At 42.5% G+C, this 27,785-nt stretch overlaps 1 protein-coding gene across 1 annotated transcript in view; it reads right to left on the reverse strand.

The window, feature by feature from the left end:
* Positions 1–9,752: 9,752 nt before the first annotated feature.
* The window catches only part of CBLN4 (cerebellin 4 precursor), a 180,471-nt gene continuing 162,438 nt past the window's right edge, over positions 9,753–27,785 (reverse strand). Inside the window, exon 3 of the mRNA XM_086929017.1 lies at positions 9,753–10,482. Coding sequence (XP_086785143.1) covers positions 10,285–10,482 — 198 coding nt within the window. The 3' untranslated portion in view covers positions 9,753–10,284. The remainder of the gene's footprint in view (positions 10,483–27,785) is intronic.

A 27,785-nucleotide genomic window follows, 5' to 3' on the forward strand; every position in this document is an offset into this window, starting at 1 on the left:
TTCCCCTTCGTTAGCTTCTGTAGCGGGATTAGCGTCCCTGGCTTTTCTCCTGCTTACTGCGTTATGTTCCTCCTGCCACCTTTGCAGTACCGCCATCCGCAGCCCCTTTCTCTCCGCTTTCCCGCGGGGGCTTCAGTTGTTTTGGCGGCATATTTTGACCAGGAAATAGAGATCCGCGTCTCTCACCAGAAGGCTCCACGAGCGCTACCAATGCCTTGAATGCCTTCAGGACCATCCTCCGAGGTCCGCGCACAGACAGCCAGGTAGGTCGGGAAGAAATCTGTATATTACCTTACTTTATGACTCCTAAATGCCTTCTGTGAATTCCGAAAGTCTTAAAGTTAGGATTTTTCTCAGTTTAGGAATCCTAAAGTTAGGACTCCAAACTTCTGTGAATACCGAAATGAGTACGTGCCTTCTGTGAATACCAAAATGAGTAATTGCCTTCTGTGAATACCAAAATGGTAGTAAGTTTAGGATTTTGTCTTAAGTTAGTTCTGTGAATCAGGCCCTGTGTACATATGACCTTTTCTGCTCTCCAAAGAAATTGGGGGTATGGGGAGCACTCCGTTTCTTCACTTCTTCAACGTCATTTCATCCGATAATTCAAAAGTTCCACATTTGCGTGCTGGTTGGATTAGAAGAATCGGGCTGACGAAGTAATGAAAACCGCCAGAAGCAGCGCACCCTGATGAAGAGCACTTGATGCTCGAAATGCATTGGTTTTTAATAAACGCTGTTTCTGAAGAACCCCTGCATCTGTCGTGATTTTGCAAGAGGTCCGGATGGGCACAGCATTCTCACTAGAAACTTGTAAAATGGCATTAACACCTGTAGTGTGGATGACAGTATCGGATGACTATTGCAGATAAAGAGATTTAAAATGGTTGAAGCAGTAAAATTATGGACAAAAAGAAATAAGATGAAGAAAATGTGAGCCAGACAGGCGCCATGCAATTGTGCGGTCGGTTGGGGCATTTCACTGCCCTTTCCAAGGACTTTTCTGCTCTCCACCATACAGGAACGTGCCATGCAGCACTTTGTTGTTGGAATTCTAGGTAAATATGACCCATATCTGGGTTTGCTTGTTTTCTAGTGCTTCATTTGTGTAGGTGGTTGCAGGTCATTTTTGAGTAGCAGGACCTTACTTTTCATAATCAGACTTTTTCTCAGTGCAAGACAAACAGGAAAGGAAGAAAGAAGCGGAAAAAAAGATAGTATAACATTTACAATGGTAGAAAGCAGGGATAAAAAGAGCATACATACGGGAGTGAGAGAAAGAGGTCAAAATGGAAGGCTGGTGGAAGAAAGTGGCAATAGGATGATATCTAGGCTAGACAGCCAAGGTACTCAACAACCTTGGGTTTCAGCAGTTGCATGATGGAGCGATGCAGAAAAACACGCTACATGCCTTTACCACACATTTTTTACCCAGCATTTTTTCAGATTGCATATGTTTTTATAATGTATGCCTTTACCACGCATTGTTTATATATATATATATATATATATATATATCTATATATATATATATATATATCTATATATATATATATATATATATATATATATATATATATAGATATATATATATATATATATAGATATATATATATATATATATAAACAGTGTATTTGTGGGGGAGACCCCCCACACCCCTGAACTTACTTTAACCCCTTCCATGCTGATGACGAACCCCAGCCGTCATGCACTACGGTGCTCGTGTGCTGATGACGGCTGGGGTTCGTCACGGCCCGCCCCTGTTTGTGTTGTTTACAGCACACCAGGGGAATCGCGGCCGCATGGAAGGGGTTAAATGCTTGGTAAAGGCATACGTTGTAAAAGCAAATGTGTTCTAACAACTTGCATGGTAAAAAATGTGAAGGTAAAGGTACAACATGGTAAAAACCTCGTTGTAAAGGCTGTTTCCCATTTCAGCAGTGACATTGGCTGTTTTTTTTATAACAAACTAAGCACTTTTGTTATTCCTTGCGGCAATGGCATATCTTTCATTTTTACTTGGGGGCTGGAGAGTGTGATATTGATTGTTCTGTCCTTTAATAGCAGAGAAAAATGAACAAAACCGAATGCTTCTTAAAATGCATACCTTCAAAAGCACGTTGTGCTGTCACATGTATTTCCTTGCACTGAGATAAGATTTCACTTACACATTCCTGCCCAAATGTATTTGATTAGACTGTGACACAACATTGCTGACTGTGATTTAAGGCCTGCTTTCAAGTTTTGCAGACAAGTACTTCTCACAAATAAGACAGATATCCCAACTGCAATTTTACAGGTGCCAAAGGGCACACTGCACTCGTAATAAGGAGGAGGAATATCTGTCATGTTTGTGATGGAGTAACCATCCATCAAAGAACATATTGGATCCCTAATTCACAAAAAGGAGGTGCCAAGTGGTAATGGAGGTGGGGAAAGCTTCATAGATTGATTTCAAACATAGTAAAGAGCGTTCTAATAAAAGGTCCGAATTATCAATACGTCCATCCCTAAAATGTCTGGGTGCCTGATTACATTCTACCTCCAAAAACACTCTAATTTAGAAATCAGATCTGTCAACTCAAATGATGACACCATGTGTCACACAATTTCATATCCCTTCTTGTGGTCACCCAGTGATTTTTTTGAAATCGCTATTTGAGAATTTGAAGAAAGGGAGGAATGTAAAAAATTTAATTTTTTTTGCGATTTCTTAATATTCCTTAATTGCAATTAGCAAATTGCGAATTTGCAATTAAGGAATACTTTCCCATTTATTTCTATGGACCAGGAGGCCCATAGGAATGAATGGGAAATTATTCTCAATTTGTGATTCGCAATTAGAGAATCGCAAATTGAGAATAATTTCAAGGGTGCAAGGGTGTCATAAGGACACCCTGATGCACCCCTGAAATTTACATCTGTGCTCATATGGTGCACAAACTTGCCCTAAGGGCTTGTGTGTGAATCAAATGGAACCTTCACAAATGGCAAAAAGTGCATTTGTGAAAGAAATCGCAAATTACCACAACTTCAAGTTGGTAGTAATTTGTGATTTCTTAATGAGAAATCGCACAACTTGGGTGCTTCATACATAGCATTTAAGGAATCGCAATTTGCGATTCCTTAAATGCTGACGCAAAATTAAGGAATCGCAAATTTTGTGATTCCTTAATTTTGCGATGCGATACGATTTCAATCATACATCGCATTTTCCAATTTTTTTGTCGGAAACGCTGCTTTTTTGAGAACCCCTAGCGTTTGGGACTAAAAAAACAGATGATACATATGCCCCACAGTGGCTAAGAAAACAAGCTGGAAATCACTGCACAAAGTGGCATTTCAACTCATCTTTGGAAGCTCTGAGCATGTCGATTATGGGGTGTGAAAACACCTCAGGACATCAGTGATAGCCTAAGCGACCCTTTTTGGGGGGGTTTGGTAGGGGGAGGCGGTTTCGGTGAGGGACAGAGCACCTCTTTGATAGCTCTCGCCACAAGGCCACCCACCACTCCAAGGCCCGGCTCCATCATCACACTGTGAAAAACGTTTTCGGGTTGGCAGAACTGAGAAAGCACTTTATAAAAACAGAAATACAAGTGAACATTGGAATGTTGAGAGCTCCATTGAAGACAATGGAGCAGCAGTGAGCTACAGACACTGGTATAGGCTCACTACTGCCAACTATTCAATGTTCTAATCCACACCCTCATATTTGTATGCATTTCATTAAATAGTGCAGCTTGTCTGGTAACCAATGGGGGCCATGATAGAAGTTACTGGCCTCATTAGAGTTATAAGATTGGGGCGAACACCACAGATGTGCTTAATTTAACACAGAGATTCAGCTCCTGAAGGTTGAAGAGCTATCTGGATGAAACTGGTTGAGAAGAAGGAATTACTGTGGTACCTGGTATTGGAAACCCTATGGGCTAAAGTTATAGGGAGGATTACCCAGCCACTTGTTACTAGGGCCTGAGCTGCTGCTCTGTGCATTTACATGCTACAATTAACATAGCGTCGGGGGCAACTTTCCTGCTTATATATTGCTGCATACAAAGACTAGACCCTCCATGACCAGGTGGAACGTTGACTTAATGTCACATGGCAGCTTGAGATCCTCTTTATTGATATTATAATAGACACAATTGGGGGACAACTGTTCCTTAAGGCATAGTCTATGTCTGTGTCTGATCTTTGATGAAAACAACTGTAGACTGACTTTTATGAAACTTTATAGCAATGTGTTTGAAAAAGATTCGTCAATGCATTTTGAATGTGTCAATTTCTCTTCTCCCACCTGCTCCATCTTTTATATTCTGTAATTAATTGAAAGGTTTTTTCCATTGACTCGCAGTAAAGAACAGCAAACATTGTTTGAAAACAAAATTATTTATAGTGCTATTTCTCATCATTTTATGTTTCAGGGATTATAGCTTGTTAGATACACAAATATTTAGATTTTGTGTTCTTGCTCCAGGTCGGGTATCAGGATACAAACTCATGGATACAAATGTTGATTGTAGTGTGGCACCCTTTTCTATAAAAAAGAACTTGCCCTGAGACACACATTGTTTAATTGTTTAAAAGGTCTTGTGTCTATATGTTCCTTTCCACCAAATAGTGTCATAGTGTTTTCTTTTATTTCTTATTAGTATGTAGCCTTTTTGACCATATAGTGCATACTCCTCAATATACATGGGGTTTCCCCATACTCTGTGCCGCGCCAATGCAGATAGGGTCTATGGGGCATATGTCCAATCCCCTATTGCCACAGGAACGTCACTTTTTGTGACATTCCCGTGGCGACAGGGGCCTTGCCTTATGTACAAGGCAGCCAAAAGCCACTTAACGTGGCTTAACGCTGCCTTGTCCATAAGGCACCCTTTCACACTAACTTAGCGTGAAAGGGGCGTTCAGTGGGTGTTGTGGTGGGTGTTCCACCGCAACAGTCATTGTATTTGATGCTGCCCCCTATGAACAAGGATGGTGTACATAGGAAGCAGAGCCAAAATTAAGCCCAGGAAAATCCTGGTCCTAAGTTGGCTAAACGAGGAGAAATTATTTATTTCTCCTCGTTTTTGTTTTTCCACGTGCGCTGCCTTGTGCAGCACACATGGAAAAAGCAAAATTACCATGGTTTGTTTATGTACAGGAAGGTGTCCCTACCTGTACATGAACAAACCTTTTTTTTTAATGCTATTTTGTAACTTTCATGTGTGATGCACGAAGCAGCACACATGAAAGTTACAAAATGGCATTTTAGGATTGTTTATGTGCCAGCAGGGACACCTTCCTACACATAAACAATCCTCCCCTGCACACAGAGACCCTTGCACTCTGGTGCAAGGGTGCCTCCGTTGGCTCTTAAGTTGTTAAACTTAGCGCCTTCACAGGGAGAAACGCACGGCTGCACCACATTCTTGAAAATATGGTGCAGCCTTGCGTTTCTGAAGTGGCTGAGCATGTCGTTAAGCCAAGGAGGCTAATGACACACTCCGCCACTTCATTGCACATATCCCCCTATGGGTTCTGTTTCTGTCTGAAGAGCACACATTAACACAAATCTCCAAGTTAATCATCAGCTTCTGACAGCAAAGCTCAGCAACAAGTTGAGGAAAGTAATGCTCTGCGTTTCCAAGCTTAGATGTCTGCAGCTCATTCAATAACTTGGAGATTTTTGGACTTAGTCAGAATTACATAGAAATCATAAAATACGGAGCAGCAAGTAAAGTTACTTCACTTGTGTTGGGTGAATGGGAGGGAGCAGAACGGAGAGAGCAGAACAGTAGATATGGTGATCTTCTATTCTCTCCCTGCGTTGGCACACTTTAATGTGCTATGTAAATGTACAGGAATTTATATAGCGCAAATCACCAACCGGTTTCTAAGCGCTTGCTTAGGGAACACGTCCTGGTATTCCCCTGTGAGATAAACCCGGCAGGGTATCCGCAAGGTGAAAGCCAGGCATCCCGCCGCGAGGGGCCGTTGTGGAGATTAAGCAAGCTATTGCGCAGAGTCGCAGAGTGTGAACCCGTGAATCGAGTAGGCACCGGAGCGAGAATTGTCGAGTCCATGGACATTTTTGGACTCAAGACCCCGCCAAGCCGGGAATTGAACCCTGGTCCCCGGGCTGACCTCTGCTTCCAGGTCTGCCTCCTCTAACCAGTGAGCTACACTTCTATGTGCCAATGTGACTGACATCCTTGCTCCATTGTGCCAAGGTGTGTGTGTTGTGTAAGCATAGTTTGTGTGCCACCCCTCTGTGTGCTAAGGAATGCAGAACAGTTATCCTCATTATGCCTGCATCAGGGAGGCTCAGGAATTTGGTGCAAATCCCTATCTACAACTCTTTGTAGAACGGGATGTCCATCTTAACCCATGGGTGGCTGCATCGGTATGCAGGTGCACTACTCATGGAACACCCTCTTGACACAAAATAGTGCAGGGCAGTGTATTGCACAGCTTTGTGTTACATTTTCTTTCACTACACCAAAATCATGATTTGCTGAATACCAACCTGACACTTATGGTTAGGTTTGCATTCGAAAAAAAGTAACGCAAACTTGACGCAAAGTCATAGTAAATCTGGGCCTTCATATATGTGCTAAAGATGGGGAAAAAGCAACATGCAGCTTCTTCTGCTTCAACGTAGTACATGAGACGCAACCACACCCTAGCACTGATTTTGGATGGTAGCTTGAATACTTGCTCCAGCTCAGAGCAGAGCAGAGTGCCTGCTCTTTTCGTTTGCAGTGTCATAAGTGAAAATATATAACATGAAATTTCTCTGAATTAATACAGGATCTGCGGCCAGTACAGTGCTTAGGTAGAGTCAGTGACTTCCAGTGCTCAGCACCAACACTTAATCATCAACACAGGTGCTTGAGCACCAGTTAAGGAGTCAATCATTTTACGGTGGGCACAGGGCGATTAAATGATTCGCCCAGAATAACAGGATGTTGAGCCCACGCTGAGACTTGAGCCTGGTTCCCCAGGTCGGAGGTCGGCAGCTCCGGCAATTAAGCCACATCTCCTCCCCGCTTGTAGGGTTTGCTGGTTCTGTGTTAGCAGTGCTTGAAATGGAAACATTTAAATTATTAAATTTCTCTTGAGTAGTGCTGGTACTCTCCTCCTCAAAATAAAAAAAATTCTGGAACTCAGTGCCGGACCGTATCGGCCCATTTAAAGCACAGTGTGCTAGGCAGCGCTAACAGGAGACAGCAGGCTGCTCGAAGATGCCTCCTGGTGAGAGCCCCGGTATTTCTGTTTTTTACAAATTAACCACCGGCCGCCAGTACAATTCGGACACAGTGAGCAGCGGTTGCCTCGCTCTGTTTCCGTGTTGTGCAGTTTACAGTTCATGGTCTAAGTCGGAGAAATTCCGAGTTATAGGTGTGCGCTTTAGACAGCTCATCTAAGGTGTAAAACACGCACTCAGCCCTGAGCCAGTGCAAATATTCATGAAAGGCCCCAGATATTTATTTTCCATAGTTTTTTTCCATTGCTGGAAAAATGCTGCACAGAGCAAATACAAGTCGAAGTCAGCATTTTACTAACCCAAAGGTCAGGGCATCGCTAGCATGAACAGACTTTATCATCGCAACGTGATAAATGCCTGTGGGTTTTTGGCCTTGGTGTAAGTGCAAAAGCCCAGATGTGTTAACAGATATTCGAATGTAATCTGTTTAAACAGATAATCTTAAAATAAGCAGATAAATAGGAGGAGGCGAGGCACACCCTGGTGACACCTTCAACTCAGGAGAAGTGTTGAAAAATAGACATAATTAAAAACAATGGGGTCTCATCTCTAGCTAATAAAGTGCTTGCGTCCAGGGCTAAAGTCCCCCAGGTTTTTGATAGAGTAGTTATTATCAATCATGTTAATTAAAGCTGTAGAATAAGCGTGAGGTTTCCTGCAGAGTAAAGCTGTTTTTTTAGCACTCTCTGCAAGACTGATCGCACCACCGTGCTAAGCGGTTTTTTTTGTGAGCGCTACAATAGATTCTCTGAAAGGTGCAACAGCTTGTTTGGGCGCTACAACCGAATTAAGTGCAACTGACGTGAGACGTCCCCTTAGCGGGCCAATGAGGGTGTGGGTTTGATTTTGCTGATCCCTGTATGCCTTAGCTGTTTTTTGTATGTGGAGCTTAAGTCACACATTTCTTACAACCAGTGCTTTAAATGGGCCGGTATTCACTGGTACTGATTACCAGCACTTCTCCACTGCTGAGGAGTGTACTGATACTCATGAAAAGGTAGGCTCATTTGCTGTGAGTGTTGGTGAGCAGGAGTGGAACGTGTCTCCAGCAGTCAAGGCGCTACTTCTATAGATCTGATCTGAGCTCCAGCTGAGCTATTCAACAGGGCACATTTGAATAATGTCCGGTTGCTCACCATCATGCTGTGTTTGACAGAGCAGGGTCCATTCAGGCCCAGTGCTGTCAACACATTCACACTATCCTGTGCATTTGTGCAAACACAGGAATCATGGCATGGCCCAGGCAGTGGCAATCAGGCTACGGCCAGTACGGTCCTGTTAGCAATTTAAAAAGCCATGGTAGGTGAAGAGTATAACATGGCTTTTATCACACCCGAGACTTTTGTGTGTCTGCTCATGTTTGTGTGCTTGCCTGCATTTATACGCCTGTCTTTGTAGGAAAAAAGTGAGAGAAAGAGAGAGAGAATCAAGACACTCTCAGGAGGTATTTTAAAGAAAATAGGTGGCACTTTGTGTGTGCATGTCTGCTGGGCGACGGAGATTCATAAATACCATAAAAGGGAGGGAGTGTTGGTGGGTGGGTGAGTGAGTGAGTGGATAGATGAGTGAGCAAGGGTGGATGTATAGATCAATGGATGGATGAATAGATGGATGGATGAGTGAAAGCATGGATGGATGGGTGAAAAAGGGTGATTGGATAAAAGGGTGGATGATGGGTGGATAAGTGAAAGATTAGATGGATGAATGAAAGGGAATGTGGATGGATGAGTGGGTCAATGATGGATGAGTGAAAGGAGGGAGTGAGTGAAAGGGTTGGATAGAATAATAGGGTGCATGGAATAAGGAGTGAAAGGGATAATGGATGAATGAGCGAAAGGATTGATGGATGAGGGAAAGGGTGGACAAAGAGAGGGATGAGTGAAAGGATGAATGGATAGGTTTGGAGATGGATGGATAGGTTTGCATATGAAGGGTGGACAGACGGAATGGTGAAAAACTGAATGATGGATAAAAGACTGAATAGACTAGTGCTAAAGGTTAAATGCTGGACATCAGCAGGTAAATGGTAGGATGAAATGGATGAATGGATAGATCGATGGAAGAGACAGGAGATATCTTCTGGGGAGGGTCATGATGATTTGCTTCATCTGCTTGATGCCCTAAGAGCTTTGGTTCGAAGTGGGGTTATTTTGAGTTTCTACCTACTCACGTGCTCCAAAAAATATAGTATTGTACCAAACATCAGCAATCAACAGTATGGCATTAGGAAGGTGTAACTATTGCAGATAAAAGGAGATGTTAACATATTATTGCATTTCTCTTTTTTTTTGTGTAATGAGTTAACCTGCTTTGTTTATATAAACACACTTCTCATGTGTTTTGGTATGTGCTTCAACTAATTTAGAAGTTGTTCAGTATCATGTCTTGCCCTTAGACCCGCCCCTAGCCCCGCCCCCCACTACACCTCTAGCCCATTTTAATGAGTACCTGCACTTATGTTTTCCAATTTAAAGCAATACTTACAACCTATAGAAGGAAGTAATAATATTCAATTTATTCAGTAACAATTTCTAGTGGAATACAATATGCAAATAAAATTCATAAGTACCAACATATGTGTAAGCGAAATAACATTCAATTTACAGTCCGTAAGCAGCAATAGACTCAATCTTTACTGAAGTCTGCAACCGAAGCGCCAGATGATCGAAACAGTTGCCAGATTTTGTGAGACTCAAGCCAAATTGCTGCTCCAAATCACTGTATCCAACACATATGAATAATTCCAACAAATTAGCGTCGATTAAATCTTGCAGGCAGCTTTAGACTGTGACAGGGGGCGTAGATATGCGTTGTCTGCTTTAAGTCTGAATCCAAATATACATTTAAACACAAAAAATAATCTTTGAGACTTCATCGTAGTTCAGAGAGGGCCATAAGCCTTGATTATGATCCATATTCATTCATGATTAATCGATTAGGAAACACCAATCCATTTATGACAAGATGGTCTTCAAGCCGTCAAGGTGGCTGGTCCGCGCCTGGGTGGATGTCACGGAGAAGTCTACAGAGGAAACACAAGGAATCCAGAAAATGTGGAGTATTGCCATCCGCCGACCAGGTTGCCTTTCTCCAACTTCAGGTAAACTTTGTCCTCTTTGTCCAGGTACAGCAAAACTCCATTGGTGGCCGCTTCACGAGTGACGTCCTTGTCCCCGGCAAAGGCAGAGATCACTGGCTTCCCGTTCAGCATCAGATTAACCTAGGGGGAAAAAAGCAGAGAAAAACGTTGTGATCAAAAGTCCACCAAACACTGGGTCACTCTTAAACTACCTATAGCAATGCTCTAAAACAATCATAGTCATCTACCCAGTGGCATTGTAAATAGGTAGGCTTTTCAGTAGGTGAGCAAGGATTAAACACCCCCTCTTTTTTTTATAGCACTGGGAAATCACTTTACCAAGTGCTGGCTTACAGAAATACATTTGGACCATGACACTATTTCATATAAAACTGCACATTGAATAGCGTGCACTTTTTCTCCATTTCCATTTGTGGTGGTCTGTACTATTTTGCAGAAATGCATAGGTCCATGACCTTGGAAAGAAACCCGGCCTTGTTTCTTTATTTGATCATGAAATTCTTTGGCAATTTGCAATATCCTCACAATGTACGGCAGGGGGCATTTTATCCCATATATCTTTACTATAAAGTGTGAACAAATGGCATAGTAGATATACCTTTAATAAGTATGTAATCATTAATTACACGTCTTTTTGTAAACTCCAAGCAAATTTCCAAGACCAGAAAGGGTGAATGTAGTGTATTGAATCTAAGACCATCAAATAAACAGATGTTGCTTGTTGTCATTAAGAGCCGTACAAGCCCCTGTTTCGTTGTTTGAGATTGTCACGTGCCTGATTGTCACATACGCGACACTAGATCAGGACACAGAGAGGAACATTATTGCCTTACAACAAGTAATGAACGTACGTTTTGATGTATGAAACTTTTCTGCTGTCACAAACCCTGAAATTTGCATAATCATAGGATTTGAGATTGGAAAATGATTTTTTTTTAACAATGTGCTAAACCCCGTTTCCAAATGCAGAAAAGCCTGTCCTAATCCCAAAAAATGTTTCCCACCCATTTTAAATCACAGTTAGGAGGGGCTGTGAAGGAGGAAGGGGCTCTTATTTGTGTTTCACAATGAGGCGTCCTATTGGTTGGTGATCATTGAAAAGTCACCTTCATTTCACAGGAAGTGGTAACTTATTCACAAGGGGCAGGCAGTCTCTGCTGGTTGACTTTAGGGGGAGCAGGCAGGGTTCCATTGGACCACTGCCAGTACCCCTCATCATCTTCCAAAATGGGGAGCATTTTACTTTTAAATGCTTTAAAAAATGATACATTCCATATATGGGAATGTCAACACTGAGAGGGAGATGTGCTGTCTATTGCAGGTCACCATCCCTTTGTTTATAGCCAATCACAGAGGGTCTCAAATAGGGACACTACCAATTAAATAAACATTCATTGTACACACCGTCCTACCAATGCCTGAAGCTAGGCTTGGCATGACACAATCAATTAGTACACAGGTCACATCACAAAATGACAGGTAGGTCGGTTGCAAAAAGTTGGTGCACTGGGATCACTAGTCGCAGTCTGCCTATTGTAAATCTGGCCCTAAATTCCATGCATTATCAAACTGAACAAAAGGCTAGATATACTAACATATTTGTCACAAATTGCATACCGGCTTTTTGCAAACAGTATTTTTTTTTATGAACCCACCTATGTACCAATAGGTCAGTTAAAATAATAAGGAAACTCAGGTTGTCACATGACGGCATGTCTTATATTCAATAGTAAGGTTGCAATGTGTGACCCACCATGATTGGCTGCAATCACAGATATGGCAGAATGCAAAAGACAGCAGACTACCATCCAGGTAATTCCATTTTAAATTGGAAACTATTTTTTTTTAAAATCAGTCCGATTTCCTAAAAGGTTGCTTTAAAAAAGAAAAAAGATTTCCTTTTTGGAAAACTTAAGTGAAAGTTGGCAGTGGTCTTTGGGACCACAGCCTACCCCCGGCAAAGTTTCTTCTCTGATTCCCAAAACAAAAGAGGTCCAATGGAAACTCCTTTTTCTTTGCAAATCAAGTACCATGCCAGCTTGGAAGCTGGTAACTGCTCAAATGTTTGCACCTGGAATTACACTTATAAACCACTGATACATATGTTACTGACTTGTAATTCGGAAGTAACGCAAAAAACACACCCCTTCTAAATTGTGATTCAGTAATTACTTCTAAATCAAAATTCCCCTGAGAGGCCTTTGTGAAAGTGCATGTAGCAGTTCAACGAAGGCCAAGAACCTCCTATACCCAACAAAGAGAACAATCAAGCACAGCCCCGTAAAGCCTGGCGTTATACTGACAATTTGACATACTCACAGGGTTCGTAATGCACCCCCCACCAAACTGGGCGTCAGTGTAAACCCTCAAGAGTTTGGCCTACTGCCATGAAGCATCTGGGAGGCCTGATGCACACGCTCAGAGTGAGGCCTTAGGCCAACCAGTCCTTCACAGTGTTCTGTGTGCTCTCCTGTCCCGGGACACAAAGAAGGTTCTTGTGTTTGCCCTGAAATCCACATATAGCATTTGATACTTGGGTGCACATCAGTGCTGGTAGGGCCCGATTCACAGAACTAACTTAAGACAAAATCCTAAACTTACTGCCATTTTGGTATTCACAGAGGCACTTACTCATTTCGGTATTCACAAAAGTAATTTAGGAGTCCTGAAGATAGGAATCCTAACTTTACTACTCCTAAACTGAGAAAAATCCTAACTTTAAGACTTTTGGTATTCACAGAAGGCATTTAGGAGTCCTAAAGTTAGGAGTCCTAACTTTAGGACTCCTAAATGCCCTCTGTGAATACCGAAAGTCTTAAAGTTAGGATTTTTCTCAGTTTAGGAGTAGTAAAGAAAGGATTCCTATCTTTAGGACTCCTAAATGCCTTCTGTGAATACCGAAAGTCTTAAAGTTAGGATTTCTCCCAGTTTAGTAGTAGTAAAGTTCGGAATCCTAACTTTACGACTCCTAAATGCCTTTTGTGAATAGCGAAAGTCTTAAAGTTAGTATTTTTATCAGTTTAGGAATAGTATAGTTAGGAGTGCTAACTTTAGGACTCCTAAATGACTTCTGTGAATACCAAAATGGTAGTAAGTTTAGGATTCTGTCTTAAGTTAGTTCTGTGAATCGGGCCCGTAGTCTTTTTGGAACTAAATGAGATCTATGTGTGCTATTTAACCATAATGGGGCAGATTTATGATGCCCTTGCGCCGCAATTGCGTCACTTTATTTGACGCAACTGCGGCGCAAACAATGCGCCCCATTTACAACGTGACGCATCTAGGAGATGCGTCACGTTGTAAAGCCCTGCGCCATAAGGAGGCGTTCCTGCGCAGGGGGAGCGTTCCTGCGCAGGAACGCCTCCTGAAAGTGGCTGAGTGAAATCTATGAGATTTCACTCAGGCACTTTCTGGCCAATGCTGCGTCAAAACCCTGCGCCTGCTTGAAGCAGGCGTCGGTCTTGACGCAGCATTGTGTAGATGGGGCACCCCCGAGCCTTGCTGGAGCTGCGTCGCGCTGCGACGCAACTCCAGAAATGCGCCACATTTCTGGCACAGATGCGTCACGCATCTGTGCTGTTTTTGCACCATGGTGCGCCGCATTATAAATCTCGCGCACCATGGGTGGCGTAGCTGTGGCGCACTGTGGCGCACGTTAACTGGCGCATCCCTCAGGATGCGCCAGTTAACATAAATCTGCCCCAATATATTTTGTGAGCTTGAAGCAGTGGCATGTGCATGCATGTCTTATAACATTAAGGTTAATAACACTGCTAGAAAAGACGGGGAGCCAATCGGATCCGGGATCGATCAGGGATTATTTAGCCAAATCTGGACCCCAGTGAAAAATGCTGAATGTGTCCTAGATGCATTTGCTGGCACTGGAACAGATTCAGCAGCAACCTCTCTGCATGTATTTGGGCTCAGAGCAGCATACTAAAAAAGGCAAGGGTGGCCTAATCATTTTAGATCTAGCTGTCTCCCAAACAATTGTTTTACTTACATTGCATTTCAACACACAACTTTTGATCTAGTTTACTCTTGGCTGGGAGCTAGCTGGAGCATAACATTTGAATGACAATGCCCCGGTGTCAACAACCAGATGCTTGGAGCCGTATTTGAGTTGGATAGATAACCTTTCCAGAGGCACCTATTAACACCCTTTAGACTAAATAGTGTACATTTTAAAGTCACTTTCCCAATGCAAACAAAAACTGTTATTGTGGTTTACCCCCATGTAGATGCAACAACATTACAAAATGAAGTACAAGTCTCTTTATTATATTTTGCTCTCTGTACCAAGGCCCATGTTAACGTTTCCTGACCCCATTATGTCATAGTACAAAGGCCAGAAATCATCAGCCTGGATTAGAACTATTGCAAACTCTCCCTACTTCAGAGATTTATGATGCTGATTTACATATTTTTAAATGAGCCTTAACCATTAGGAAACGTTATGAGGAGTGATTGGATGGAAAAGATGCATGCATGAACAGTATATATCTCTGTTCAGTTTTGAAAATAGTCACTTTATGAAACTTGTATCTATTTTTCCCACTGTTTGGACTTTATTTATAATATAGAATCCTCTTTCCTCCTTTATATCTTGAACTGGAACGTTCACTGGAAGCGAATACATTATATGGTTTTATTGTGAATTTTATGAATGGATTGTGGCTAGTATGGATGTCACTTTTAATAGAACTCAAACAATGGACTTTGGTTTGGAGCCAGGTTTCTTACTTTTACAAGCGTTGTATGAAATGATATGCATGTATTGTAAGGATGAGAGCTGTATCTCTCTTTGTAAGTAATTATACTAATAGCTATATATATATATATATATATAGGACTTACAGAAAGTCTTTTTATTGATACCGAAAGAAATCTTTTTAACCTTAGAATAGCACAAAATAGAGAAAAAATCACAGAAATGTTGTAAACGTATACCTTGTAGTTTGCATGCAGCTTCTTGGATAGGATCATAGGGCAAGATGTATCCAGCTAAATTGCAATCGCAAACGCTGACTTTCGCTGAATGTCAGCGTTTGCGATCGCAAAAATGCTGTGTGCAATGTAGCGAAGAAAAAACCCATTCGCAAAATAAGAAATCGCTAAAAGAGTCCATTCAATTTGCAAATTCTTATTTTGCAAATATGAAATTACTGAGTCCCTAATTGCGACTCAGTATTTGCAAATTTGCAAATAAATATTCGCTGAGAAATGTATGAAAATTTGCAAATTGCGATTATATTGAAAATCGCAATTTGCGACTCGCAAATTACCACCAACTCAAAGCAGATGGTAGCCAGGTGCACAGCATTTAAACAGGCCCAGAATGCTTTACTATATTTCACAATGGCAGCCCTGTATGTCACAGCGAGGAGGATGCGGATACAAGCAGCAGCACAGAGAAGGAGGAGGCAAGAGGAACGCATATACAGAGTGCTCATTATCCTTTTCCAGCAGATAGAAGAAGAAATACATGAGTATAGGCTTGACTCAGCTACTTTCCTAGACCTGATAAATGACCTGCATCCAATCCTGGAGCATCAGACATGCAGGACCCACACCATTCCAACACATGTTCAGGTCCAGTGTTCACTGCACCTACTTACATCAGGGAGTTACCAGGGGGTGATAGCTGTAGCCGGAGGGCCTCTCAAAGTTGCCTGTCACTTTTTTAATTCTTTGCTGGATGCCATACTTCAAAGAATGCACCATAACATCCGGTTTCCCACTTCGCAACAGAAACTGCATGAGACCAAAACGGATTTCTGTCAGATGGCAGAATTCCCACATCATTGGGTGCATTGATGGGACACATGTCACAATCTGTCCCCCCTCAACTACTGAGTATGTGTTTCGAAACAGGAAATCATATAATTACATCAACGTCCAGGTCATTTGTAATGCCTCACACATCATTACTGATATCTTTGCCAAATTTCCATGGAGTAGGCATGACTATTACATCTTCAGGCATAGTGGAATCTATACACGTCTTACTGGGGGCGAATTGGAAGGAGGATACCTGCTAGGTAAATGCATGTCACACACTCTGTTGTACAACTTGGATGTGTTGAAAGTGGCCTATGAATAATGTTTTTTTTCCTTTTTCATCTAGGTAACAGCGCATATGCAGTGCGTTCATTTATACTCACCCCATATCTCAACCCAACAACCCCAAATGAGAGGCGATACAATGCTACTAATAAGTCGAGGCGCAATGTGGTGGAGCGGACATTTGGACTGCTGAAGAGTAGGTTCCTCTGCCTCCACAAAAGTGGAGGTGCACAGCAGTACTGCCGAGAGTTATGCTGTAAAATCATTGCTACCTGTGCCATGCTACACAACCTGGCTACAAAAAATGGAATCCGAGTGGACATCACAGATTCTGACTCAGAGGATGAGGAAGACGACCCTCGGCCTACTCGCAAAGCAGCAGGTGGAGTAGGTGTCACAGATGGGAGACTCAGACGTGATGAGATCACACACAGCTATTTCTAAGTGAGTAATGAGACAAAGCTAACAATGACTTTTACACAACTGTGTTTTATTTACCTTGACATCAAGCAATTTGTATGCACCCAGCCTCACAATCCTGACCACTGTGCGCCTTGAGTTGCACATCATGGCATATTCACACTTCAGGCCCATTTACAACCCTTTTACTGTTCTCTCATGGGTTACCTCACCCATTTGGAAGTCTCTGCCACAGCATCAACTATTTTTTGTGCCCATGCGCAGCACTGCTACGGTCAGTGTTCACTGTGCCCTCCCTTGATGAGGGTTCTGCAGCTGTCCTTTGCCTTGCACTCTGCCACCATGGAGTGATGCTGCTGCGGCTTGAGACCTCCTCACTGTCCCCAGTGCTCCTGTGGCAGCTATGTTTGATGTCTGGAGCTGGTTGACAGTACTGGTGACCTGCACCACCCCTCTTGCAACATCCTGGCTGCAGTTGGCCATTTCCACCTGCATGGCAATGGTGTGTCTGCTTAGGACAGCTGTAGCACTGTAGAGGCAGTTGACCACCTTTGTGTGCCCATCCATGTTGCTGAATAGGCATTGCTTTTCAAGGCACTGTGAGCCATGTTCCCTCTGCATGGTGTTGCATAGCTGTTGTAATGCTACAGTCATGTCCTTTATGCCCTCTGCTACTGTGGTGTTCAGTTGACAAATACCCTCCTTTAGATCCCTCATGTTCTGATTCAGGGACACCATCTGCGGTTGCATTGATTTCATGCTTCTCAATTGCAGCCGCTGCACCTTGACCATGGTGCCCTCAAAACCCAAGAAGGCAGTGGACTCCTCCCTATGCTCAGCAACACATTGTGGCATTGCTCTGCATCTGAGGCTACTGGTGTGAATAAGCTGCACAGGAGACTGGTGTATTGGACACTGTGCTTGTTCTTCAGGCATGGACTGTTGATGTTCCTGGGTCTCTTCCTCTCCTCCCTACATCTCTTGTAGTGGGGCCACTGTGTACCAGCTTGGTCTTGGTGCAGGTGTTGTTGCTATGCGAGACTCTTCCTCCCCTGCATGTTGTTATTGCCCAGGTGCCTAATCTATATGTAAATGTAAATGTACATGTATTTATATAGCGCAAATCACCCACATCGCAGGCATCTATGCGCTTGCTTAGGGAACCCGTCCTGGTATTCCCCTGTGAGATAGCCCAGGCAGGGTATCCACAAGGTGAAAGCCAGGCATCCCGCCGCGAGGGGCCGTTGTGGAGATTAAGCAAGCTATTGCCCAGAGTCGCAGAGTGTGAACCCGTGAGTCGAGTAGGCACCGGAGCGAGAATTATCGAGTCCGTGGAATTATTGAGCCCAAGACCCGCCGAGGCGGGGAATTGAACCCTGGTCCAGGGCCGATCTCAGCTTCCGGGTCTGCCGCCTCTAACCCCTGAGCCACACTTCTCTCTTATATGGCTGTCTTCTGCCTGTGGTGCAGGTTAGCCTGTGAACACAAGAGTACTATTTAGAGTGTGTCCTTATTTTAATGTATTTCCTTTAAATGTGCATAATTTGGTATTCCCACTAATGTGGTTAGCTTGCTTATTGACTGGTGTGAGTCCCCTGCAGATATATTTCCCTGTATGACTGATTTGCTATTTGATGTTTGGGACTGCCTCTCCCATGATGCATTGCTGGTTAACAAAATGTGGACTGGAGTGGCAATCTAACTGGCTCATTGGGTAATTTGGGATTGTGGGTTTGGGAGGGTGATGGCTCAGGACAAACCTTGAATGCATCTTACCTTGTCTGGTGTTGTCTGTGGCTGAGCTGTCCACATTTGCCAATTATGCTCTCAGGCTGGAGGGTGGACTCCACCAAGTCCTCCAGGGGTGTTGTCCCTGGCTCTGTGCATGGCCCTCCACCTGTTTTTTTGCATTCTGCCTTCTTTTTGCAACCTTCCTTTTTGCCCTGGAGCGCAACTCATACCAGCATTTCCTTAGATCCTCAATGGAGGGCTGCGTGACCCCAATTGCATTCACTTTGGCTTGTATTTCCAGCCAGATCTTCCTCTTCTCAGATTCTGGGACATGCAGAGACTTTTTCCCGAAGAGTTGCTCATGGCTCTTCACCATTTCCTCTATGAGGCCCTCCAACTCATTTTCACTAAACATGTGGTTTCTTTTCCTTGCTGCAGGCTCATTTCCGTTCTCCTGTGTGTCCATTCTGTCACTTTGTGCCTGTCTGAGCACTCCTTTGCAGCTCCTGAAAAGCCTAAGGCACTCTGAAACAGCATGGGCAGGGTCACTTCCTTCTTGTGATGTCATCAGACTGCACCCGAATTGCACATTTGCAAAATTGTGATTTTTTAAATGAGCAACCTCACAAATACAGAATCTATAATTGTGATTCGGTATTTGGATTTGCGAAATGAAATGAATCACAAATTTATAGCGATTTCTTTGTTAAATTGCGATTTGCAATTCTTAAATAGCGATTCGGTAAAAATCGCTATTTGGGATTCGCAAATTAGGATTTTCATACATCTGGCCCATATCTCCTTAAGCTCAATAGAGCTATATTACAAACAATTTTAACTTGTAACCCACAGGCAACACAAGGATCTCTGCAACAAAACAGTAACCCACTGAGTTACCCACAAAACATTCACATTTGTGAAATGCATTCAATATGATGCGCCTTGCAGCAGGCACATTCACTGTCTGTGCTTTTTTTGCTATGAGTCAAACCTCTGGTATACGGCGCAAAGATCTCTCCAGCAAGTGCGTTAACCACCAGAGCTATATTTCTCTTAATATACCCTGAAACTGACAGGGTATACAACGATCTCAGCAGCAGTGGCCTTAGTCTTTCTGTGACCAATTAACCACAGCCAGAACACAGTTACTATAACATTTGTCCAGGTTGTTAATTTCTTTGGGGAAGACTTTTTTTAAATATAAGTTTAACCCCAAGGAAACTGGCAACAGGGGCAAATGTGATAGTTTGAATATGCGCCTTATGATTCTGCCCCTCATGACTTTGCTCCATTTCTGCTGCTGCCCTCTTTACACTCAATTTAATGTGAGCCAGGTGTAATTTTTCTAATTTCAAGCATTGGTGAGTAAGCTTTCTTCATTAAGCGTCTATAATTGTATTACTTTATTTAAAAACACTATGTATATTCTTCTATTACTATATTGATGATTAATGTAACAGAAGCAAATGGGTACCTCCCTCATTTTAAAGAAATGCTATTTTCACAATACACACATCAGTGACAGAAATGGCACACTTATGTGCACAGAATGCGAAAAGACCAATCTACCATTGACTACATAGGGGTGTTGGAAGTAGACGGGCTTTCAAGGCACTTCTTTTGAAATATATAATGACTTTTTTTAATTTTAATTCCACATTTTGCACAGCCTTAATTGCCTGAAACAGGTCTTTCGAAAATGGATTCCTACTGGGCTTTCTTTTATTAAGGAATCATATGAATAATTAAAGCTTGCAATGACTCCCTTAACAGTTATTCGGCAGAGCAGCTCAGATCCAATTGTTTCGAGATAGAGGCAGTCGTATCCTAGATTACACACAACCTCCTTAAGGCTGTTATGAGGGAAGTCAATTTAAAAAGTGTTGTTGTTTGTCTAAAACTATATAAAAAAACACTAAAGTAGGTTGCATCTTTATGAAACGTAAACTTCAGACCCTACTCGCTAGACCAACAATTTATTTGATAAGAGTAAAATAATAAATTAATTCCCTAAGTGGCAAACATATAAAATTTTAGATAGGTAATAGTGAATACAAGAATGTTTTCACTGATGATCGGTGTGACATCAAATAGACAACGAGAGCAAAGCTTGAGTTGTCTATGGCATTCACAACCCCCAGGTAAAAAATACACCCATTATTCACTTTTAACTTATGTATACTTTTATATTAGGTCTGGCCCAAAAAATAAAATGTCCCTGCTTCTCCTCACTGTCCAAACGTAGAAAACAAAATTGACTCAAGCCTCCCAACCCACCACCCTCTGTGCCTTGCTATCCCTCTATCAGAGCAGAAAGCCAACACTGTACGGACAGTCAGAAGAACCTGGAATTCCTTGATGAAGTAGCAAAACAATGGGTAACAAAACCTGTTACAAACTGTTGCTACATCACAGATTAGGATATTGTTTTTCATGCTTGTGGTTCTCAGTCAGACCCATACATATCATACAGAATTATAAATGTGCAACAGTGAATTAAGGGGCTGTTTGCCACTAAGGAGCTATGAGGGATAGTGTAAGAAACTAGGCCTTTTTGAAGTTGCCCCCACTGTTTGCCCGATTTGGACTACTAGTCGCCGGTTTTCAACTCTGACAATGCACGGCAGCCTGCTAGTCAGACCCCAGTGCCAGTGCTCTCTCGCTAAAACTGATAAGTGTGAATTGGTAACCCCCAATTTGCAAGGAGTTTCACCCCCTTATAAGTCCCTAGAATATGGTACCAGTGGTACCCAGGGCATGAATGTTAATGGGGTCACCAGAGCCTGAAACACTGTTGGTGCACTGCACCCTGAGTGACCCAAGTAAAATACTGACAGCAGGCCTGCTACTGCAGACTGCAGGAGCAGGGCAAACTGCCCGAATTCGACTTTGACCTCACCATGTGTGCAAAGTCAATGCACCATTTTCACTATATGCCAGTCACCCTTACGGCAGGCCTCCTGAGTACAGGAGGCACGGTGTAATATTATTAAGATGTGGACATGTATGTGCAGCTTATATGTCCCTATATTTGGCCTTTACCATTCAAGGGCACTATAAGTGATAGATGGACCATAGGATGACATGGGCTGGCTCTCCAGCAAATCCGAGGTTGGCAGTTCCATTATGGTACTGCCTGAATTTGCCTTGTTTGATATCAAACAATGTGCCTCATCATTCCTGACAAGAATTTTGTGTCAACGACGAGGCAGCATTCACCCAGGTGGTTACCTCAAAGGTGGCCCACCTTGTTGCACCAGCTTTTCCTGTGATCTGGCTGACAGCCCATACTTGATGCCACCAAGACAGGAATCGTACCACTTGCTAGGAGGTGTGAACTCTCTCAGGAGTCAAAAACAAAGGCCTGGACAGAAAGAAGGTCACCCCTCCCTGATAAGATGGCTAGTGAAGTGGTGCATTAAGGCAGATAGCTTCACAGGATGCACCACCTGTGATATGCAACCAGGCTGCCCCCCAAGTGAGGAAACAGCTCTTCTCCTGCCCCAAGCTCATTTTCACATGGACAGGTTGAAAAATTAGGTATTTAGGAAGTGTACACCCCTAGAAGGCTAGCCGCACCCCTGAGTTGGCCTACCTGGTGTGTATAGCTAAAGGAGACCATTTTTAAAAGTGGTAGAAGAGTGGGTTCTATATAGGAAAGGAGACCTACACCCCTGGATGTGGTCACCTCAGGAGTGGATTAGCCACTGGGACAAGTGGTCCAATGGTCACTTGCACCCACACCACTAACGACCCCACAATCTAGGATTTAAGGGCTTCACCTGACACCAGAAACTCAGTTTTGATTTAACTTGCATCAAAGAGGACAATAAAGAGACCTGAGTGTGCATCAAAGCGACGTGCACCCTGTTCACCACCAGTACCGCGTAAGTGGTCAAACCTGCTCTCCTGCAGCTACTGCTTCAGCACCAAAGACAGCCAAGGCAACTCTGTACCCAGGCTAGTCAAGCCAGGTAAAATCTAACAGACTTTTGTGGATTTGTCCTGTGTCCCACATCCTCTTCAACCTTCTTAAGTTCCACGCAACTCTACCTGCAAGTGACCAATTGTCACTAGTGCTTTTTATCCTCGACTGCAATCATAATATTTTGCAGTACTGTTTTGCACTGATTTAATATTGCTTCCAAAACCCATAATTCTGGTTATGTTTATCTGATTTACTTCATTTTGGTGTCTAAAATTATATACAAATCTGCTTTATTTTCATAAATTGGTGGCAGATTTCTTTCAAGTTGTGTCAAGTACTTATCATCCATGTTGGTATTGTGAACTGCTTAACATGTGTTACTCTAGTAAAGCCTGACTAAACCTGGACTGAGCTAAGTATTCATTACTGTGAATCCAAGGACCGTCTTTGTGTATTGTGGGATTATTGCATGGTGAGGTATAACCAGCATCACCACATAGTACTCCACCTTCCTACAGACATCAAATAGGCAAAGAGAGCAAATCTCTGGTTGCTATGATGTGTCTCAGAACCCAAAGCTGAAGTACATTCCTGTAGTTCACTTATCATCAATCTATAATTTTATATTATGTATAGCCCCAAAATCACCTGCCCCACTCTCAACTGCTATGCAAGGGCAGAGGAGTAATACGGGAGTCATACATAATAGGGCCTGCCCATCACAATCTGAATGTTAAAAAACATAATAATGCCTGGTCTCCTTCCATCCAACCCTACTGCTCTCTGTGCCACCCATTCCCTCTTCTCCAGAAGCTTTGACCCCAGCTTTTTAGGTCAGCTCTCGGAGCTATCAAGAAAACCAGCATTGCAGCCTGAAATTACTTTATGATGGAGCAATAGTGGGTCATAAGCTTTGTTGTCCACTGTTATGACATTATAGCCATTCATTACTGGCTACTCACCATGTGAGGATCCCAAGGTGCAGACATTAAGTCACCTAGTGAAAGAAACGTTAAACATATCTAGCAAAAGAAATTAAGAAATGTGGAGGCAGTCGAGGTACGAACTGGACACAAAACATATACAAAGGTAAGAGAAGTTATCATTTGGTTGGAAAAGTTAGAGCGTTAATACTCTCTATCTAAACTCCTGAAACACCCACATGCATCTATTCAAAAAAGGAGGTGGAAAAAAGTCACTCTAAGAAATTGACTATTTCACATTTTGCAAGTTTTGTCTAAGGTCATGTCTATTTCCTGCAAGATGTACTTTAGGTGCTTGGAAAGACCAAAGGACAACACAAACAATTACAAAATAAACAATTAAAATTCTAACAAAGTTGGAAGTCTAATTATTACGAATGTAGTAAACAGATAACAATAACATTTAGAAATTGAACATAGGAACAACAGGATACAAAATAGCATAACTGCTTTCATCAGACCTGAATTGTGTCATTAATAGGATTTTAGTAAGAGGACTTCCTTTAAAAATTATAGACTTCTTGTTCACTGTTCTTGATGTGTAACCACCATATTACAACAGCAGTAGATGGTTGATGGACTCCAACATTGCTGTTATACATGTTTGTTAACAATCCTGTTGTTGTTTGTCTAAAACTATATAAAAAAACACTAAAGTAGGTTGCATCTTTATGAAACGTAAACTTCAGACCCTACTCGCTAGACCAACAATTTATTTGATAAGAGTAAAATAATAAATTAATTCCCTAAGTGGCAAACATATAGAATTTTAGATAGGTAATAGTGAATACAAGAATGTTTTCACTGATGATCGGTGTGACATCAAATAGACAACGAGAGCAAAGCTTGAGTTGTCTATGGCATTCACAACCCCCAGGTAAAAAATACACCCATTATTCACTTTTAACTTATGTATACTTTTATATTAGGTCTGGCCCACAAAATAAAATGTCCCTGCTTCTCCTCACTGTCCAAACGTAGAAAACAAAATTGACTCAAGCCTCCCAACCCACCACCCTCTGTGCCTTGCTATCCCTCTATCAGAGCAGAAAGCCAACACTGTACGGACAGTCAGAAGAACCTGGAATTCCTTGATGAAGTAGCAAAACAATGGGTAACAAAACCTGTTACAAACTGTTGCTACATCACAGATTAGGATATTGTTTTTCATGCTTGTGGTTCTCAGTCAGACCCATACATATCATACAGAATTATAAATGTGCAACAGTGAATTAAGGGGCTGTTTGCCACTAAGGAGCTATGAGGGATAGTGTAAGAAACTAGGCCTTTTTGAAGTTGCCCCCACTGTTTGCCCGATTTGGACTACTAGTCGCCAGTTTTCAACTCTGACAATGCACGGCAGCCTGCTAGTCAGACCCCAGTGCCAGTGCTCTCTCGCTAAAACTGATAAGTGTGAATTGGTAACCCCCAATTTGCAAGGAGTTTCACCCCCTTATAAGTCCCTAGAATATGGTACCAGTGGTACCCAGGGCATGAATGTTAATGGGGTCACCAGAGCCTGAAACACTGTTGGTGCACTGCACCCTGAGTGACCCAAGTAAAATACTGACAGCAGGCCTGCTACTGCAGACTGCAGGAGCAGGGCAAACTGCCCGAATTCGTCTTTGACCTCACCATGTGTGCAAAGTCAATGCACCATTTTCACTATATGCCAGTCACCCCTACGGCAGGCCTCCTGAGTACAGGAGGCACGGTGTAATATTATTAAGATGTGGACATGTATGTGCAGCTTATATGTCCCTATATTTGGCCTTTACCATTCAAGGGCACTATAAGTGATAGATGGACCATAGGATGACATGGGCTGGCTCTCCAGCAAATCCGAGGTTGGCAGTTCCATTATGGTACTGCCTGAATTTGCCTTGTTTGATATCAAACAATGTGCCTCATCATTCCAGACAAGAATTTTGTGTCAACGACGAGGCAGCATTCACCCAGGTGGTTACCTCAAAGGTGGCCCACCTTGTTGCACCAGCTTTTCCTGTGATCTGGCTGACAGCCCATACTTGATGCCACCAAGACAGGAATCGTACCACTTGCTAGGAGGTGTGAACTCTCTCAGGAGTCAAAAACAAAGGCCTGGACAGAAAGAAGGTCACCCCTCCCTGATAAGATGGCTAGTGAAGTGGTGCATTAAGGCAGATAGCTTCACAGGCTGCACCACCTGTGATATGCAACCAGGCTGCCCCCCAAGTGAGGAAACAGCTCTTCTCCTGCCCCAAGCTCATTTTCACATGGACAGGTTGAAAAATTAGGTATTTAGGAAGTGTACACCCCTAGAAGGCTAGCCGCACCCCTGAGTTGGCCTACCTGGTGTGTATAGCTAAAGGAGACCATTTTTAAAAGTGGTAGAAGAGTGGGTTCTATATAGGAAAGGAGACCTACACCCCTGGATGTGGTCACCTCAGGAGTGGATTAGCCACTGGGACAAGTGGTCCAATGGTCACTTGCACCCACACCACTAACGACCCCACAATTTAGGATTTAAGGGCTTCACCTGACACCAGAAACTCAGTTTTGATTTAACTTGCATCAAAGAGGACAATAAAGAGACCTGAGTGTGCATCAAAGCGACGTGCACCCTGTTCACCACCAGTACTGCGTAAGTGGTCAAACCTGCTCTCCTGCAGCTACTGCTTCAGCACCAAAGACAGCCAAGGCAACTCTGTACCCAGGCTAGTCAAGCCAGGTAAAATCGAACAGACTTTTGTGGATTTGTCCTGTGTCCCACATCCTCTTCAACCTTCTTAAGTTCCACGCAACTCTACCTGCAAGTGACCAATTGTCACTAGTGCTTTTTATCCTCGACTGCAATCATAATATTTTGCAGTACTGTTTTGCACTGATTTAATATTGCTTCCAAAACCCATAATTCTGGTTATGTTTATTTGATTTACTTCATTTTGGTGTCTAAAATTATATACAAATCTGCTTTATTTTCATAAATTGGTGGCAGATTTCTTTCAAGTTGTGTCAAGTACTTATCGTCCATGTTGGTATTGTGAACTGCTTAACACACGTTCCTCTAGTAAAGCCTGACTAAACCAGGACTGAGCTATGTATTCCTTACTGTGAATCCAAGGACCGTCTTTGTGTATTGTGGGATTATTGCATGGTGAGGTATAACCAGCATCACCACATAGTACTCCACCTTCCTACAGACATCAAATAGGCACAGAGAGAAAATCTCTGGTTGTCTATGATGTGTCTCAGAACCCAACGCTGAAGTACGTTCCTGTAGTTCACCAATCATCAATCTATTATTTTATCTGAATGTTAAAAAAAAATAATATAATAATATCTGGTCTCCTTCCATCCAACCCTACTGCTCTCTGTGCCATCCATTCCCTCTTCTCCAGAAGCTTTGACCCCAGCTTTTTAGGTCAGCTCTCGGAGCTATCAGGAAAACCAGCATTGCATCCTGAAATTACTTTATGAAGGAGCAACAGTGGGTCATAAGCTTTGTTGTCCCCTGTTATGACATTATAGCCATTCATTACTGGCTACTCACCATGTGAGGATCTCAAGGTGCAGATATTAAGTCACCCAGTGAAAGAAACGTTAAACATATCTAGCAAAAGAAATTTAGAAATGTGGAGGCAGTCGAGGTATGAATGGACACAAAACATATACAAAGGTAAGAGAAGTTACCATTGGGTTGGAGAAGTTACAGCGTTAATACTCTCTATCTAAACTCCTGACACACCCACATGCATCTATTCAAAAAAGGAGGTGGAAAAAGGTCACTCTAAGAAATTGACTATTTCATATTTTGCAAGTTTTGTCTAAGGTCATGTCTATTTCCTGCAAGATGTACTTTAGGCGCTTGGAAAGACCAAAGGACAACACAAACAATTAAAAAATAAACAATTAAAATTCTAACAAAGTTGGAAGTCTAATTATTTCGAATGTAGTAAATAGATAACAATAACATTTAGAAATTGAACATAGGAACAACAGGATACAAAATAGCATAACTGCTTTCATCAGACCTGAATTGTGTCATTAATAGGATTTTAGTAAGAGGACTTCCTTAAAACATTATGGACTTCTTGTTCACTGTTCTTGATGTGTAACCACCATATTACAACAGCAGTAGATGGTTGATGGACTCCCAACATTGCTGTTATACATGTTTGTTAACAATCCTGAAGACGACAGTGCTCATTCTCTGAAGGACCCTCAGCTGTCTCTGAAGGTGTCTTTATGCCCAGAGTCCACCGGGCATTGACCGGGTTAACCATCAGCAGGGAGGAATGGCCAAACGTATAAAA

Source organism: Lissotriton vulgaris, chromosome 7 (assembly GCF_964263255.1).
Source record: "Lissotriton vulgaris chromosome 7, aLisVul1.2, whole genome shotgun sequence".
NCBI classification, from domain to species: domain Eukaryota; kingdom Metazoa; phylum Chordata; class Amphibia; order Caudata; family Salamandridae; genus Lissotriton; species Lissotriton vulgaris.